The sequence below is a fragment of the Stenella coeruleoalba genome (assembly GCF_951394435.1).
Source record: "Stenella coeruleoalba genome assembly, chromosome: 10".
Lineage (NCBI taxonomy): Eukaryota > Metazoa > Chordata > Mammalia > Artiodactyla > Delphinidae > Stenella > Stenella coeruleoalba.
Genome location: NC_137156.1, coordinates 93,243,588 through 93,262,994, shown reverse-complemented (window position 1 = coordinate 93,262,994; position 19,407 = coordinate 93,243,588). Strand labels below are relative to the sequence as shown.

General features: G+C 41.3%; 1 protein-coding gene across 2 annotated transcripts in view; it reads left to right on the top strand.

The window, feature by feature from the left end:
- The window catches only part of SUMF1 (sulfatase modifying factor 1), a 106,140-nt gene that overhangs the window by 50,270 nt on the left and 36,463 nt on the right, over nucleotides 1–19,407 (top strand). For both annotated transcript variants that reach the window (XM_079934818.1, XM_079934819.1), the window contains 4 exons: nucleotides 3,680–3,762; nucleotides 5,794–5,916; nucleotides 6,674–6,788; nucleotides 14,657–14,773. In XM_079934818.1, the coding sequence (XP_079790944.1) occupies nucleotides 3,680–3,762; nucleotides 5,794–5,916; nucleotides 6,674–6,788; nucleotides 14,657–14,773 (438 nt within the window). The remainder of the gene's footprint in view (nucleotides 1–3,679; nucleotides 3,763–5,793; nucleotides 5,917–6,673; nucleotides 6,789–14,656; nucleotides 14,774–19,407) is intronic.

Sequence of the window (19,407 nt, the reverse complement as noted above, 5' to 3'; positions counted from 1 at the left end):
AAATGTAGAGAATGAACTTGAGGACAGGGGGAGGGGAAACGGTAAGCGAAGTGAGAGAGTGGCATGGACATTATACACTACCAAATGTAAAATAGATGGCTAGTGGGAAGTAGCCACATAGCACTGGGAGATCAGCTCGGTGCTTTGTGACCTCCTAGTGGTGGGATAGGGAGGGTGGGAGGGAGACTCAAGAGGGAGGAGATATTGGGATATATGTTTATGTATAGCTGATTCACTTTGTTATAAAGCAGAAACTAACACACCATTGTAAAGCAATTATACTCAAATAAAGATGCTAATAAATAAATAAATAAATAAAAACATGGAGTTAACAGTGATATTTGGAAGAAGGCACCTGGTGACACTTGATGGGATTTGCCATTAGTTTGGCCAGAAAGCATGGCTTTCCCAGGAAAACTTGGCTATGTTCTGTTGTGGGTGACTTTGATTACTTACCTTTCCTTCTTCATGTGTCCTATGTGGAAATGGTTCCTGACTCTGCATCTGACCATTACAATGGGGACTTATAGTCTTTCTGACAGGTGGCAATGCCGTTAGGTTCCCTTATAGGACCCGTAGCTTTGTCTTGTTTGGGGCATGGTGAATATGGGTACAGTTTTGGTTGTCATAGTTGGGTTGCGGGTAGGATGTTACTGGCATCTAGTGGGGAGGGGTCTGCGATGCGGCTGAGCATCCTACAACGCACGGGACAGCACCCCTCCAACAAGGAATTATGTGGCCTAATAAGTCAGTAGTGCTGCGGTGGTCTGTTTTCGATGGGTTGCTAAGAAATGTGAAAGATTTCATTAAAGAGTGATAGTGGGAGAAATGAAAAGCAGATATCTAGAAGGAGAGGCAAGTGTGTGTATATGACAGGGAGGAAGTTGAGTAGGAGCTATAGAAGTGATGTGTGTAAGGTGGTACGCGGACCCACCAATTTGAGTTTTGTAGATATTTTTGGAAGAAAATAAAATGCCTAGGTTCACACTTTGTATCCTGCTTTGTGTAGTTAACCATGTAAGATAAATATGTGCAATAAATAATTGAAAAACTCTCAATATACCGACTGTCTTAAGTCATACTCAGAGGATTCTGGGAGTTGAAGATCCCCTTTAGGAATTAGGCTTAGCTCCAGGCAGATAGTAGGTGCTCAGTAAATATTTGCAACCAGAGTGAGTTAAGGGGAAGAGGAGAGGGAAAGGGAATGGACTCAGAGGCCACTGGAGCAGCTGCCCTGGGTCCGCACACAAGCCAACTCCATGGAAGTTCCCTGTTGAAGAAGGTTGGGAACCGTGGAGGACTTCTGCCATTAAGGCTTGTGTTCAGCTGTCTTTACTAAAGCTGTGCCTGTGTCTACCCTGGGATCCAGCAGTTCCACTCCACAGTATGCAATCAGCAGAAATGCTTATGCATATTTACTAAGTCATGAGCTTTCAGGAATGTTCACAGAAGTAGTACCATTCATAGTAGCCCAAACTGGAAGCTACCCAAATGCCCATCAGTAATAGAATAGATAAATAAATTTATTTTAAAAATTGCTAATGGACTTGAGGACATGGGGAGGGGAAAGGGTAAGCTGGGATGAAGTGAGAGAGTGGCATGGACATATATACACTACCAAATGTAAAACTGATAGCTAGTGGGAAGCAGCCGCATAGCACAGGGAGATCCGCTCGGTGCTTTGTGTCCACCTAGAGGGGTGGGATAGGGAGGGTGGGAGGGAGACGCAAGAGGGAGGAGATATGGGGATATATGTATATGTATAGCTGATTCACTTTGTTATACAGCAGAAACTAACACACCATTGTGTTAGCAATTATACTCCAATAAAGATGTTAAAAAAATTGCTAATGATGAAATATTTCAAAGCACAATAGGGTATAAGAAAAATAGGCATTCTAGTTCCTACCACCCAGATTTAACAAAGGTTAACATTTTTCCTGTTTGTTTTTTTTTCTTCTTCTCTTTTTTTAAAAATTTTTATTTTTTATTTGAGAAATAGAACCTTCTGGTGGCCTTAGTGTTGGGGGTAGGGTAGAGGTGGGTGAGTGATGTAAAGATACTGGAATGTAAGAGTGGGATGACCTGGGCTTTCTCTGCAGGTCTTCCCTTGACATGGAATGAGTTACCTGTCACTGGCACCTAAACATCAAGCAGAGTAGTCAGCGAGAACATCTCCCCATTAAAGATTCCGCAGTACTACAGAAGGAATAGGAAGAAGCCATGGCTTTCACCTCTCCTGCTGTCTGAAAAATAAAACACTTTGCAGTAGTGTCCTTTAAGGACACAATGCCTCTTTCGTTGAAATATAAAAGAATTTGGCTTTTTCCATCAAATTGTGATTGGAATACCATGAATGTTTTGATTGCGCTGATGTGAAAAAAGAACAAGACAGGGTTTGGTGTTTTCAGTGATTGCTGTAATTGTTAGCAGGAACACATTCCCCCTTCTCTTCCACTCAGGCTGGCTCATCAGGACGCAGAGGATTGAGAGTAACATTGTCATGGGGATAACCTTGAGTCTGCTCTGGTTTATATTAGAAGAAACATTTGCAAACTTCTTTACTTAGTATTAGCATCATTGATGATGGTAATTTTTTTGTAACTCTCTTCCTGTCATGAGGCCCCTAGTTGAGACTGGTTCCCTTTACTGAGTGCTTGCTAAGTGCTAGGCATAGTCCTAAGCCCTGTGTGTATGTTCTGTTTCCTCCTTGTAATAACCCCTGAGGTAGGCATTGTTACTGTCTTCACCTACAAATGAGAAAACAGGTGTGGGGAGGTTGATTAGGTTACCAGGGGTCACCGTAGGAGTGGCAGAGCCATGAGTCACATCTCATTTTGCCTGACTCCAAAGCCACGTTCTCAATCAATCACTAAATGAGGGTCACTTGATTTTGGTATTTGGGTTAACAGAACTGTAAAGTAGGAGGTAAGGTTCTGGGAACAGGATCTGGGCTGACCACTTCCCAGTCCTATCTAATGCAGCCTCCTTTGAGTCTGAGGTAGGTGAGGCAGGCGGGCCTGCTCCCATTTCACAGATGAGGACTCTGGGGCCAGGCAAGCAGTGAACTTGCCCAGAGCCATACAACTATTGTCGGGCTGGAGATTAACCAGGGTCTTTTGAAAACACACTCCAGCTCTTTATGCTATGCTTCAGCTTGGTCTCTGGCTACCTCGGTTGACCTTCAGCCCAGCACTTAACTATAAGATTAATGCTGTTTCACCATCTTTTAAATAGGAGGAATACTACCTGTCTCACTTGTTAGAGATTATAGAGGGTTAGCTAGCAGTGTGTCTTTTAAAATTCTTGGAGACACACAGCATTTAGATACGTATTTATTTAATCACTGTGGTGCTTTATGATGGGAGATAATGCTTTTGTTTTTTTTGGCCACAGCGTATGGCTTGCTGGATCTTAGTTCCCCAACCAGGGATTGAACCTGGACCACAGCAGTGAAACATCGAGTCCTAACCAGTGGACCGCCAGAGAATTCCCGAGATAATGCTTATTTGTTAGATTTAGTTACATATAAATCTTTATTTTTGATATTCTGGTAAAGTTATTTGGTAAGTCAACTGGAAGTTGAAGACCTTAAGAGAGATATTTTTCTGCAGAGACTGAGTCAGTGTTTTTCTAGAGGCATCATAGCTAACCTCAGCTTATTCTGGGTTGCTTTGAGGTGGCAGCTGCTCCCTGGTGGTTACCTGTTAAAGGCGCTAACTGGAGACACCCAGAAGGGCCCGACTCTACTGTCCTGCACAGGTGAGGCTGGTGGGTCTTTCCCCAGATGACATGTTTCATTCCAAAATAGGTTCCTATGCTGTTGAAAAGAAACTCAGTGGCCGTCTTGTATAAAAGAGTGAGTATGAAAAACTCTACTGACTTGGTCGGTAGGAAAATAGGATGGCAGGAAATACTGTATGTACAGACCCAAACATAGCACCTAGCTCACAGAGAGCTCTTAATAAGTGGCCTTCCTCCTCCCTCATTTGGCCTGTCAGAGGGTTCCCTCTTGGAGATTTTTTCCCCCTTTGACAGGCCTATTACAAATCTCATGACATGTTTAACCTTTACAACTTGTCTGTTTGCTCTCCCTCATGAGTGGGTCATTGAGAGGAAGGAGACCATCTGTCTTACAGATAAGTGGTGGTGTCCTGCCAGGTGGCCGCGGTAGAAGCTCATCCCTTGGGTTTAGGACTCATGTTGTCTCCAGTCCTGGACTGACATACTTTGAAGCCACCGTCTGACCGAAAAACCACAGAGCTGCAAGTCGGTCAGCAAGTCTCCAGGGTGGCAAAGAAATAATTATCTCAAGCAAAAATGGATAGCACTTTAAGCCCTGAAGACGCAGAAAGGTTTGGGTCAGGACTCAGCATCTCAACAGCCCAAGAAAACTGTTCTCCTAACCCAATTTTTCAGATGGGATTTTCGAGCTTCTATTTTTGACAACATTCCCGGTTATTGACCTCATTGTCAGGAATCTGGAAGTGCATGAAGTTCAGCTTTAGGGATATAGCCCCTTGAAAACGTCAGAAATCTTTCAAAGCCTGAGGTGGTAGCCTCTGTGGTAGAAATAGGCCATGAGGTGGAAAGTTGTAGGATTCTTGGGTACCTCAGGTTGACGGCCTCTTAGGTCCCAATTATTATCTTCTTTCCTGAATTTAATAGTAGAAGAAAAAGTGAAGGGTAGAAGGAAAAGTGAGAGTGGAATGTATTATATCCACTGAGTGAGTCCTTCTTCTGAGAAAAGTGCATGTCTTAATATCAGTGTTGAAAACAGTGACTGGCATGTAATAGGTACTCAATAAACGCTTTTAAAGAATAAGTGAAAGTTGTGTAATTACTGTAGGGAATTCAAAGATGCTTAAGAAATAGCCTAGGAATGTAGAGTCCACCTGAGAAAGAGTGAGCAGGGAATTAAAGTTATCTGGTGCTGGGTAAATATGTTTATCCCCTTACTCTCAAACTTTCTCCCTAACCTTCCCTACCCCTCTATACTTTTAGAAAAAATAAAGATTTATTTGGAATCTGCTAGATTCCTCACTTGCTAGAGTGAGGCACATATAGCTGACTCATCTATAGCAGAAAGAGACAAAGTTTAAGGCCAAGTATCACAGATTGGATTCTCTGGAAACAGATGCTTAGATAGAGCTTGGTGTGAAGAATATTTGTATAAGGGGATCCACACCTGTGGAAGGGATGGGGAGGAAACAGGATTGGGCAGAGGGAGAAGCCAAGACTACAGTGCAGGTCCAGGACATCCCACCCAGTCCTTGGGGCTCTGGGGTATAAATGACACGTAGGATTTAGCTATGGTGAACTCACACGGCTGCGCCTTTATGCCCCTGCCGTGGTTGGTCCTCGCTGGCTGTAAGGCGGCTCTTTGCAGCTCTCCTAAAGGAGCCGAGAGCTGGAAGCTTCTGCTGATGCCACGCCCAGCAGCTGGAAAATCATTCCTTCCTCATAGGGGGATCTGGCTGGTGCGTCTCCACACCTACTGCACCAAGTGAGATTCTCTGGGGGTCCAGGCCTGCATGCAAAGTGAAGAAATGTTTTGAGTCTTGTTCCAAGCGGGATCATAACCTCTTTGGGAGCCTTGGATGTCAGAAACCCGTGGTCGAGGGTGACAGATGTGACCCGGCTGGGGCTGGATTTGGGGACCAGGCTCACCTCAGCATCACAGATTGAGGTGAAGGTGCTGATGGGCACTTTGCTGAAGCCGGTCCTGCCGGTTCCTGTTCCTGTTCCTGTTCTGGTTCCTGCCCTGCTCACTCTGCTCTCGCTGTTCCCCAGGCCAGATCACCCGGTTCTTCACGTCTCCTGGAACGATGCCGTCGCCTACTGCACATGGGCCGGGAAGCGGTTGCCCACGGAAGCCGAGTGGGAGTACAGCTGTCGAGGAGGCCTGCAAAATAGGTACTTGGAGGGTCTCGTCTTTGCCTAACAGTATGTGGACCTTTTTCTAAATATACGGAACTTACTTTGGCTGGACAGTTGATTTAAAACCACAGCCAGATCGCAGCTTACTGCTGCTGGGCTTTCTTCCTGCCCGTGAAGTTACTTAGGAAACATGGATGCAGGGATCACCACCCCCTGACAGTCTCCCAAAGCCATGTGTGTGGTGAGGTGGGCTACGGCAATTGAGCCGCCATCCCCGTGTCACATAGTCCTCCTTAGAGCCTCCTGGCAGGCTGCCTTGCTTTTTGGATTTTCTTATTTTAGGCATCTCCTGAAGCAGCAATATATCTTTTGCTTCCAGAGCCATGAGACAGAAAACTCATGTTTGGGTCACATCTAGGAAAGGTTCCTTAAAATAACGAAGGCTTTATAAAAAAGTGCAGTGTGATGTTGCCTGATGATGCTTCCATATAAGTCCAGGATGATGTCTGCTTTCCCAGCCTCCTATAAGCCCTTCTTTTAGTTCTGTGATTTATTTCAGGCCTCCTGAGTCCTCGGGAGAGACCAAGGTTGTTGTGAACTTGACATGAACTGGTTGTGCGGAAGTTAAAAAAAAATCCTGATTAAAAGCTTTATGCATTTTTTTTTTTTTTTTAAAAATAGCTCACTCGGAACAAGCAAGCAATGTTCTCTCTTTCACTGCCTTCCTCCTCTTGACTTTCGTCCAGAAGCCTGTGTCTGTTTGACAGGCTGATGCCTGTGTCTCTTCTGACAGACTCTTCCCCTGGGGCAACAGACTGCAGCCGAAGGGCCAACATTATGCCAACATTTGGCAGGGCGAGTTTCCTGTGACCAACACCGGAGAGGACGGCTTTCGAGGGACTGCGCCTGTGAGTAGCGAGGCTTGTGACGGATGGCGGCGGCTGCAGCGCACCGAGAAACCACCAGCAATGAGTGAAAGCGCTGCTCGCTCTCTGCCCCACGTGCTGCCCCCTTCCTGCCTCCGTCCACCACCGCACGTAGCAAATACTAATAATTAACCAGACATTCTTTTTCTGTAACACCTTTTTCCTTCCGATTCCATAACACTTGTTGTGGAAACTTTGAAAAAACAAGAAGTGTACAGAGGAGAAAATTGAAAGGATCTGGAATCCTACCCCCCAGAGATAGGTAACCCCTGTTAACGTTTAGGTGCATTTCCCCCCATTCGTCTCCTATGTTGATGATGCTCCTAATGGCTAGTAGTTAGTGAGCACTTGCAGAGTGCCAGGCATGTTGCTGAGCCATTTGCATGAATTATCTCATTTAATGTCTCTTCAGCTCTGTAAGGTAGGTACTGTTATCCCCATTTTCCAGGTGAGCATTCTGAGGCACACAGAGGTTAACTAACTTGCCCAAGGTTATACAGCTGGAAGGCAGCACAGCTGGGATTTGAACCAGGTCGGTTTGTTTTCAAAGGCCATGCTCTTAACTACCATAGATGCCAGCATAAATGTTTCTGGTGTATATGTGCCTATATATTTTTTACATATTGCTTTTGGGTCATACTATAATATTTAAAATCCTACTGTTTTTCTCTGTGTAATATCAGCAACATTTTATCTGTCATTAGCAGTTCTTCACAAATACATGTCTTTTAGCAGCTGGATAACTTGTCATTTGAATGAACCCTAATTTATTTACCTCTTATTTTTGCAAATTTATATCTGTTTTTCTGGTAAACAACAATGAACATCTTATGCATAGATATTAAATTGTATCTCTGATGATTTTTTAAAACATTATTATTGGAATATAGTTGATTTACAATGTTGTGTTAGTTTCTGCTATACAGCAGAGTGAATCAATTATACATATACATATATCCACTCTTTTTTAGATTTGTTTTCCACGTAGGTCATTACAGAGTATTGAGAAGAGTTCCCTGTGCTATACAGTAGGTCCTTATTAGTCTGATGATTTTTTAAAAGATAGATTCCTAACAGTGAAATTAGTGAGTCAAAGACTAGAAAACTTTCTTCATAAGGGTTTCAGATATATAACCAAACTCTTTTCCAGACTGTGTATCGCAAGTTTCCCTCCATGAGTGTTCCTTTCTTTCTGCTCTTTTGTCAGCAAAACCATACGTTAATGAAGCAATGTTAAAAGCATTTCGTTTTCTCTCTTTTTTTTTTAAACATCTTTATTGGAGTATAATTGCTTTACAATGGTGTGTTAGTTTCTGCTTTATAACATAGTGAATCAGCTATACATTTACATATATCCCCATATCACCTCCCTCTTGCATCTCTCTCCCACCCTCCCTATCCCACCCCTCTAGGTGGACACAAAGCACTGAGCTGATCTCCCTGTGCTATGTGGCTACTTCCCACTAGCCATCTCTTTTACATTTGGTAGTATGTATAAATCCATGCCACTCTCTCACTTCGTCACAGTTTACCCTTTCCCCTCCCCATGTCCTCAAGTCCATTCTCTACGTCTGCGTCTTTATTCCAGTACTGCCCCTCGGTTTTTCAGAACCTTTTTTTTTTTTTTAGATTCCATATATATATATGTTAGCATACGGTATTTGTCTTTCTCTTTCTGACTTACTTCACTTTGTATGACAGACTCTAGGTCCATCCACCTCATTACAAATAGCTCAATTTCGTTTCTTTTTATGGCTGAGTAATATTCCATTGTATATATGTGCCACATCTTCTTTATCCGTTCATCTGTTGATGGACACTTAGATTGCTTACATATCCTGGCTATTGTAAATAGAGCTGCAATGAACACTGTGGTACATGACTCTTTTTGAATTATGGTTTTCTGAGGGTATATGCCCAGGAGTGGGATTGCTAGGTCGTATGGTAGTTCTCTTTTTAGTTTTTTAAGGAACCTCCATACTGTTCTCCATAGTGGCTGTATCAATTTACATTCCCACGAACAGTGCAAGAGTGTTCCCTTTTCTCCACACCCTCTCTGGCATTTACTGTTTGTAGATTTTTTGATGATGGCCATTCTGACTGTTGTGAGATGATATCTCATTGTAGGTTTGATTTGCATTTCGCTAATGATTAATGATGTTGAGCATTCTTTCATGTGTTTGTTGGCAGTCTGTATATCTTCTTTGGAGAAATGTCTATTTAGGTCTTCTGCCCATTTTTGGATTGGGTTGTTTGTTTTTTTGTTATTGAGCTGCATGAGCTGCTTATAAATTTTGGAAATTAATCCTTTGTCAGTTGCTTCATTTGAAAATATTTTCTCCCATTCTGAGGGTTGTCTTTTGGTCTTGTTAATGGTTTCCTTTGCTGTGCAAAAGCTTTGAAGTTTCATTAGGTCCCATTTGTTTATTTTTGTTTTTATTTCCATTTCTCTAGGAGATGGGTCAAAAAGGATCTTGTTGTGATTTATGTCATAGAGTGTTCTGCCTATATTTTCCTCTAAGAATTTGATAGTTTCTGGCCTTAAATTTAGGTCTTTAATCCATTTTGAGCTTATTTTTGTGTATGGTGTTAGGGAGTGTTCTAATTTCATTCTTTTACATGTAGCTGTCCAGTTTTCCCAGCACCACTTATTGAAGAGGCTGTCTTTTCTCCATTGTATATTCTTACCTCCTTTATCAAAAATAAGGTGACCATAGGTGCATGGGTGTATGTGTGGGCTTTCTATCCTGTTCCATTGATCTATCTTTCTGTTTTTGTGTCAGTACCATACTGTCTTGATTACTGTAGCTTTGTAGTATAGTCTGAAGTCCAGGAACCTGATTCCTCCAGCTCTGTTTTTCTTTCTCAAGATTGCTTTGGCTGTTCAGGGTCTTCTGTGTTTCCATACAAATTGTGAAATTTTTTGTTCTAGTTCTGTCAAAAATGCCATTGGTAGTTTGATAGGGATTGCACTGAATCTCTAGATTGCTTTGGGTAGTATAGTCCTTTTCACAGTGTTGATTCTTCCAATCCAAAAACATGGTATATCTCTTCATCTGTTTGTGTCATCTTTAATTTCTTTCATCAGTGTCTTATAGTTTTCGGCGTACAGGTCTTTTGTCTCCTTAGGTAGGTTTATTCCCAGGTTTTTTTTTTTTTTTTTTTTTTTGCAGTACCCGGGCCTCTCACTGTTGTGGCCTCTCCCATTGCGGAGCACAGGCTCCGGACGTGCAGGCCCAGCAGCCATGGCTCAGGGACCCAGCCAGTCCGCGGCATGTGGGATCTTCCTGGACCAGGGCACGAACCCATGTCTCCTGCATCGGCAGGCAGACTCCCAACCACTGCGCCACCAGGGAAGCCCGTATTCCTAGGTATTTTATTCTTTTTGTTGCAGTGGTAAATGGGAGTGTTTTCTTGATTTCACTTTCAGATTTTTCATCATTAGTGTATAGAAATGCAAGAGATTTCTGTGCATTAATTTTGTATCCTGCTACTTTACCAAATTCATTGATTAGCTTGAGTAGTTTTCTGGCAGTGTCTTTAGGATTCTTTATGTATAGTATCATGTCATCTGCAAGCAGTGACAGCTTTACTTCTTCTTTTCCGATTTTATTTTTATTTCTTTTTCTTCTCTGATTGCTGTGGCTAAAACTTCCAAAACTATGTTGAATAAGAGTGGTGAGAGTGGGCAACCTTGTCTTGTTCCTGATCTTAGTGGAAATGGTTTCAGGTTTTCATCATTGAGAACGATGATGGCTGTGGGTTTGTCATATATGGCCTTTATTATGTTAAAGAAAGTTCCATCTATGCCTACTTTGTGGAGGGTTTTTATCATAAATCAGTGTTGAATTTTGTCGAAAGCTTTTTCTGCATCTATTGTGATGATCGTATGGTTTTTATCCTTCAGTTAGTTAATATGGTTTATCACATTGACTGATTTGCATATATTGAAGAATCCTTGCATTCCTGGGATAAACCCCACTTGATCATGGTGCATGATCCTTTTAATGTGGTGTTGGATTCTGTTTGCTAGTATTTTGTTGAGGATTTTTGCATCTGTGTTCATCAGTGATACTGGCCTGTAGTTTTCTTTCTTTGTGACATCTTTGTCTGGTGTTGGTATCAGGGTGCTGGTGGCCTCATAGAATGAATTTGGGAATGTTCCTCCCTCTGCTATATTTTGGAAGAGTTTGAAAAGGATATGTGTCGTTTTCTCTTAACACAGTCAGGAAAGATGTCTTGTGGCGAGGAAGTAGCACCTTACTGGGTTTGTTGTTACAGAGAATAATTTTCTTTCAACAATCTTTCAAACAGTTGTCATTTTTAAAATATTTGTATTTTTGTTTCAGACAAATATGATTCTTCCAAAATTTATTTATGAATGTAGCACACATATGTTATTTGGAACATGACCAAGTGATTCCAGAATTTCAACTGAAATAGTAAACAAGTGAGAAAGACTGAGACACTGGAAAAGATGAAGGGTTAGGAGACACTTGACCTATGAGAACTTTTAAAATATTTTGAGCCATATAGTTGTTTTTTTTTTTTTTGCAGAGTTAATGTAAAAAAAAAAGTTGCATGAGAATATGTTGCCCTTAAATAGGCACATAGGTGCATATGTGTGTGCTTCTAAAATTCTATATATATGAGTTAGGTATATGATAAAGGTACCGACACAAACCAGTGGGAACTGGATGTATTATTCAACAGGCAAAAGGCTAATCAGGCCATCTAGAAGTTGATTCTTCTCAAGTTTCCTTCAAGATCGCTTGTGCTCTCATGGGTGCATAATTTTTTAGTCAGTAAAATGAGTGATTAGAGACCTTGGGGTCTAAACTATCTCAACCTGTTCTCAACCATTTCCTGGGTAAGAAGCCCAGCCAGTATCTCATGGGCCACCTTTTGTTGGCAGAACAGTGCTGCAGGATGAACAGAATAAGGTGCCGGATGAGGTTGCTCATGACACCCCAGGAAAGATGATAGTTGGTGCAGAAGCTGCACAGTGGCCATCACGTGGTTTGAGAAGGGCCTCGGCGGCCTGGAGGTCCCTCTTCAATGGGAGTCTGTGTGAAGTAGGGCCACTGCCCTTAGCCTTGAGGCCTACGGCATGGGCTTCTGGTGGACCACACAAATTATACTAGCGCCTGCCAGTGTTCATAAAAGGCCATGAGCAGCTGTACTGGACAGTTATGAATATTTTACAGCACTTAATGGCTACAGAATTTCTTGTCATTATTTAAGCACATGAGCCTCCAAGGAAAATAGTCATTTATTCTCAAGTCAGTGCACCTTTTCAGAAAACACCAGTTTCTGTATAAAATAAGGATACTTTACAGATATTTCGAGTTGGAACATTTAACTGTGGGTTCAACAGATGTCTGTTTGGAGTATATTCAACAGAACTTACCTGAAGAAGTTGCCATAGAAGTTCCTAAGACAAAATTAGAACAGTTACCAGGAGCCCGCAAATAATCAATTGGAGAAACAGGACCCGTGGAGAAAAAAAGCAGCAAGTTATACAGAGGCCACTTCCACCTGTGTTTGGAATGAGACTAGACAAGATCTATACCTTTAAATTGGGACTGTTTACCCAGAGAATTATCTCAAGTCCTCCGTAGCTGCCTTGTTGTGTCCACAGGCCCTGGTCAGTTGAGAGCAGGAATTGAACTTTAATGATAGGATGGACTGCAGTGAAATAGCTCCCTCCCCTGCTATTTTATGTATTTTATTATTTTCACTCTGGTTGTAAACTGAGCAGACTATTCTGACCACAGTGAATTTGAAGAATTGGATTTGTATTTGGTTAGGCCTCTGTTGTACAGTTGTTAGTATGTTTTGGTTTTCATGCCTATCAGCTCATTCACCTGAAAATAAGCATGTTTGAAGTATTTCTCATGTACATTTGTCTTTTAATGAGCTTTCTGGAAGGAAGCTTTGGTTGGTGTGATTAATTTAACCATGAGCGTTTAAAATTTTTATACTCTCGTGGTAATTTTGGGGGTGGTGACCTCCTGATTTTACCTCACTTAAACGTCATATTGTTTAAAGAGGGAAAACCCCTCAAACCTTTGAGTAGATGCTCTTATTTCCTCATGTTATGGTTTAACCGCTCCAGATAGGCTAACTTGCTTGCCCAGTGGTTGCTGCGTGTTGGCACATAAAGGGGACCTCAGGCTGACTGACCTGAGAGCCCCTCCACTCGTCTGCTCTCTGAGCCTGAGAAATGATTCCTTCTTCCAGAACGTTCGTTCTATCTCACTTGCTCTCGCGTCCCTTGCTCCTTCCCTTCTTTCCCTGAAACAACTTATTTTCTCCTTTTCCTTCCTTCTCTTTCCAGCTGTTATTCTGTCTTGCTGTTCCTGATCATCTCCAAATTCTTGAAAGGACATTGTATCCTCTGGCCTTTCCTCCTTTACTGTCTCTCTGTCTTTTGAACTCTGACCTCAATTCCCACAAGGCACTTCTACCTTTGTTGAAGAGGGTTCACCTTCAGCCCGAAATCTCTCCCTCTTGGGAGTTCCTGCACCTTTTCTTTCATTATCTTACCTTACTCATCCCACCCTGCCTTTCAGGATTGGATTTTTAATTTTTGGTATCCTCCTCCTTTCTCCCTCATTAAAGCTCATTCATGTCTATGTCATCAAACCCTTCCTGCTTTCATTCGACACTCATGGAATTACTGAATGAAGCAATGAATAGGTACCACTGTTTCCATAATGAATGCTGAGTGAGGAAGCAGAGTGGTAAACGTTTTCAGCTTTCCACCTCGCCTGGATTAAGTTTTTTTTTCGGAGTAGCTTCATAACTTTGAAGTGCTCTGAATTGCCCAAGTGTGAGATGCTTCCATATTTATGTGTCAGTCTAAAACCTTCTGAAGCCAAGTAGAAGTGAATGGTATTCCTTTTAGTTCTATCTCATTAATTGGGGAAAAAAACATGGATTTAAAAAAATACTTTAAAAAAAAGAACCCCAAAGATAACAGTATTTTTTTCATTTAAAAAATAAAAGTTTTCTTCATGTATGAGAATTTCTATTACAATATGTTAGGAAAAATTTTGCGTCCCTAAAATAGCATAACTGTTCTGTACATATTTACTATTCAGTCAAAGATTTTTCTCTGCTCCTCCCCACCCTCCTTCTTACACAAGTGTTGCACTTTGGTACCATGTCTGTGACAGTATTATGTGGCAGACTGTCTGGTCTGCCTTTGAAATGTGATCAAGCTACTTGCTGAAGAGCCTGTGCAGCTTACCTCATACTTCCACGTGCCAGAGATTGCAAACCCTCTATGTATTACAAATACGCTCGGTAATGAATTCACATTTTCTTTATAAAAACAAGTCCCCTCAGTGTTGCGATGATAACGACTGAGGCGTAAAGATAAGCTGGTGAGTTGGAAGGGGCTGGTGGAGAGGATAGAATTGGCTTGGGGTCTCTCAGTGCTAAAAAGACATCATGGCCAGCAGAGCTCAGCTCTGATGACAAGACTGATACCGGGTCTAATATGGTGTTTCTGTTATGCTTTTGAAGGTCTGAAGATGGTTTACCCCTCACTCCCCAGTCAGATACAGATTTGACTTATGACCAGTACTAGTCTCTCTATTAGGAATAATTTCATTGACTGTCCTACTATGTAATGTGAACTCTTCTTAGGTTTCTAAACTCCCTTTGAGAGCTCAAAGCTGAAGAATATCTTTGTTTCTACATTGGCCAGATTGTATTTTCACTGTTGGAATGAGAATTAATATTCATACTTTAAAGTAAGAGTTCTTTGTACATGTTTGTACCAAAGAGGTTTTCTAGACAAGATGAGTACTTTGACATTTCCCCCTTTTTTTAATTTTTAGGTTGACGCCTTTCCTCCCAATGGTTACGGCTTATACAATATAGTAGGGAATGCCTGGGAGTGGACTTCAGACTGGTGGACCATTCACCATTCTGTTGAAGAAACGATCATTAACCCAGTGAGTATCAGTCTCAGAGTATGTATTGTGAAGAGGTTACATCCATCCCCTGGGCAGGCTGTGGCAGCAATTTCATGTGTTTCGGGTATTTCTTTTCTATTGACGTTAATCTTGGAATTTCCCCAAAGGGATACTAAGCACTTGTCTCTCATTTCAACCTTAAAGCATTGTGTAGACATGTCTATGGACATTTCATATGCTGCTGGATTGCAATGGTATTAATGATTTGAGGGAATCTGTCTATAACTTTAGAAATTATTTCAGCCTCATAAATGTGATCAAAGTGAGATATATAAATAAGTATGCAAGATGCATTAATGTTTATTAATAACTAGTGAGATCCGGTAGATGGTATTTATCATCCAGCTAATTGCCTGAGTTTTCATTGGTTGAAATTTTGATTGAAGAGCATTGTTTGGAGAAAATGAGAAAGGATGTTTTCTGGGTGAATGTTGAATCAGGAAGTTGAGTCATTTCATGATTATTTGCTGAACTCCACAGTATGAACTCCACAGTTCAGTGCATCATAAGCCTTGGGAATTGAGACAACCATGTTTAAGTTTTACCTTTTCTGGCATGGGAGGAATGTTGACTGCAGTTAGTGGACTACTGTGCCTCTAAAACCAAGCTCTCCCAGCAGAATATACAAAAATTGAGACGCTACAAAAACTGGGCATGTGGGTGGGAAGTACTTCCTTTAAAAAGAACATGACTGAATATTTCTTGTGTAAACAGATTGGGGGGAAAATACCATTTAAAAATCCTATCTCTAGCAAACTAGACATTCATAAGTCAGATCCAAGAATGTATATTTATACCCAAACTAGCTAGACTGGGAACTTAATATGTTTAATTTTAAACCTTCACCTCTTGAAAAGGCATAAAAGGTAGTGATAAAGAAAATTAATTCTTTGATCTCTTCTCAGTAGAGTGTTGAACAGCTCAGCGTAATTGAAGAAATTGTCAGACTCTGCCTCGGCCCTTTTTCAGAATACGGGGATAACTTTGTGTGATATGCTTGATTTTTCTTCACAGAATAACACGTGGATTGCTCATGAATAATCTAGAGACAGAAATCTACTTTCTTGGGGGCAGATGAAAAAGCTGAGTTTTTCGGAAACTGTCATTTCCTCCTTGTTTTCCTTGTACTTTCTGGCAGGACTGGTGGAAGTAGTGGTCAAAGACAACCCATCTCTCCAAAATGAGAATAAGGTTGTGAAGTTCTCACTGGGTTTGTGGTTGGGAGACGCCATTCTCTACTGGCAAGATGTGACTTGGCGTTTGCTGTCAGAATCAGAAATAGAATTTTTTTCCCCCTCAGATTAAAGCATCTGCATGTTTGGAAGGGGGTGCACGAGGCTTCAAAATGCTGGCAAGTTGTGAATGTATCTCTCTGACCATCTGTTGTTGAGCTGAGTGCTTATTGGTTTCAGTTTTATAATTGCTTGTGTTTCTTCTAAGGATTTACAGAAAAATCCATATTTTTCTTGTTTTCCCCAGTCCCGGGCTCTATCTCAGATGTTGTCTTTGGTCTATAAATCATTCTCCTTGTAGGTTTATTCTCTGTCACAGAGGCCTCATTTGCTTCCTTATTTGACTGGGATAAAATTCAACAGTTTTGAGAACTAAATCCCAACTCCCTTGCAAACTCAGACTCTTTCATTGAAATCTTCACAGCTCTCCTTCATTCGTAGAGCCACTGCCTGTCTCTCATCTGCATTACTGCATCAGCTTCCCAGCTGGGCTCCCTGCCGTCACTCTTTCTGCTCTACTGCAGCTGTAATGATCTTTATAGAGGACACACTTAATGCTGTCACTCCTCTGTTTAAAATAAAGTACAAACTCTTGAACATGACTTCTGAAGGCTAAAATAATTTAGCCCTTGCTGATCTCTCAATGGCCACAGCTTTTTCTTCTTCTTTCAACATTTAATTATGAAATGTTACAAAAATTCGGACAAGTACAGAAAATAGCATAACAGATACCTATGATATCGACCATTTTGATTTAACGTATATTGACAGTATATTGTATTTACTATATTTCTTTTAGCTAAAGAACAAGAACAAAAACTAGTCAACACTTGATATTTGTCAGTATTTTTAATTTAAGCTATTCTGGTCAGTGTATAGTGCTATCTCACTGTGGTTTTTTAGTCATCGTATATGTATATTAAAATTTATTTTGGTGAAGTACAGTTGATTTACAGTGTTGTGTTAACTTCTGCTGTACAGCAGAGTGATTCAGTTACACATAAATATACACATTCTTTTTCATATTCATTTCTGTTATGGTTTATCACAGGATACTGAATATAGTTCCCTGTGCTATACAGTGGGACCTTGTTTATCCATTCGAGATATACTAGTTTGCATTTAGTCATCATATATTAAAGTCTGTATCTGACAACTCTCATATCTGGTCACTCTGTTGATCTGCTTCTGTTGTCTGTTGTTCTTGAATTTTGGTCACATCTTGTTTTCTCACATGCCTTGCTATTTTTGATTGAGTACCAGATGTTGTTTAAGAAAAACTGTGGTGATTATTTGAGATCTGGATAGTGGGATCTTTCTCTAGAGTGGACTTACCTTTGCTTCTGGAAACTTCTATTTCATATTAGCTTATTCCAATCACGAATTGAGATGATTTGAAGCTGAGCTTCAGTCCCTGTGAGGGCTAGTTGGGTATAGTTCTTCAGGGTACCAACGAACAGTCTAGGGGTTTTCCATGACTTTTCTTCCTTGTAGGGCGCCGAGCTCCAGGTTTTTCTTCCTTGGCCTATAAGTCTATGCAAAGTTCTTTTCAGCTTCTCAGCATTATAGCTGCTGCCATTGGAATCAATAGACCTCTGGGAAAATAGGCTCGTCTCTCTGGGCTTCCCTTCTCTCTGGGATTTGAGCCCTGCAGTTCCTCACAGCCCTGATAGTTCTCATCTGATCTGTTTAAACTCCCAATTGTCTTTGAGGTCTTTTTTCTTTTTTTAATTAATTAATTAATTTTGGCTGCGTTGGGTCTTCGTTGTTGCGTGTGGGCTTTCTCTAGTTGCGGGGAGTGGGGGCTACTCTTTGTTGCGGTGCGTGGGCTTCTCATTGTGGTGGCTTCTCTTGTTGTGGAGCACGGGCGCTAGGTGTGCGGGCTTCAGTAGTTGTGGCACACACGCTCAGTAGTTATGGCTCGCGGGCTCTAGAGCGCAGCCTCAGTAGTTGTGGCGCACGGGCTTAGTTGCTCTACAGCATGTGGGATCTTCCTGGACCAGGGTTCGAACCCGTGTCGCCTGTGTTGGCAGGCGTATTTTTAACCAGTGCGCCACCAGGCAAGTCCCCTCTTTGAGGTCTTAATTTATTTGCCTTCCTTCCCTGATGGCCTGTGTATTACCAGTGCCTAGCAGAGAACCTGGTACATAATAACTGGTCCTATAATAAAGCCAATTCCAGATACCTAGAATCAAGAGAGTTTGGTTACTCTTCATACTCTAGGTGTTTCAAAAGCAAAGGCTAGTTAAAAACAGATATTTTCAGGAAAAGCTTTGGACCAAAATACCCATGTGATTAGTAAACATTTCAACCCAGGAACTGACCTCTTCAGTGTCATGTGTATCTTTTAGTTCCAAGACTAAATCATAATGGCAAATCATTTTAAATCTTCTTTGGAGAGCTTAGGAAAAGTCAGTGCTCTGTATGCAGAGGCTATTCGGGGATTATCTTTTTCTTGTTCAGTGACTTCCAGGGAGCAAATGTTAATCATTAGTGTTTATTTTATTGGGTAGTCATTTATGGCAAAAGCAGGTGGTGGGAACACCTTGTGTGCTTTGTACACACAATCCTAGGAGAGACTGAGCTATTTGGCCATATGGAGTGAGGGTCAGTTTGGTCTTACCTGGTAGAAGGTTCTTGGGAGTGTGCATGCATGTGTGTGTGTGTTTTCTGGAACTACTTAGGGTGGCATCACCTCTTCCCACACAGATACAATCCAGAGTGTGGCTGTTGATACTACTGTTTTTTTTCACCCAATAATTATAATAATAAAAGATGATTTGTGGTTTTTTTCCTTTTCACTTACCTAACCCGGAGACCCTTATTAATCTGTGGCAGTGTGTGCTGCTTTCAATAAAAGACTATGTAGAGCTTATATAGCATCCTGATTTCCCACACCTGCATCCTCACTCGCACTACCCTGGTATCATGCTGACTTGTTCGCTGATGATGTGAGAGGATGGAGTGATCTATAATATCTTTCCCACTCTTAGAGGTACACGGTTTCATTCAGGCAGCTTTTTTTCCCTAAGGGAAAGAATTCTAGTCTTAGAATTAGTCACAGTAACTTGGATTATAGCTCTGCCACTTAATAGTAAAGGAATCTCTCTAAACTTAGAATATATCTTAAGTTTCCTTACCTACAAGCTGGGAATAACTATACCTATCTCATGAAATTGTTGGGAAGTTAGATTTGATAATGTTGTATATAAAAATACTTTATACCCCAAAAGTACTATTGTGGTGGTGGTTTACTCTTTTTGTTTAAATTATTTTTGGGTACCTAATTGGGATATTGTATGCTTCTGTTCAGCAGAATTAATGAGGAATGTTGGCCTTTGGAAGCAGAGGGGGAGAAAATGATGTTTATAAATAATGAAT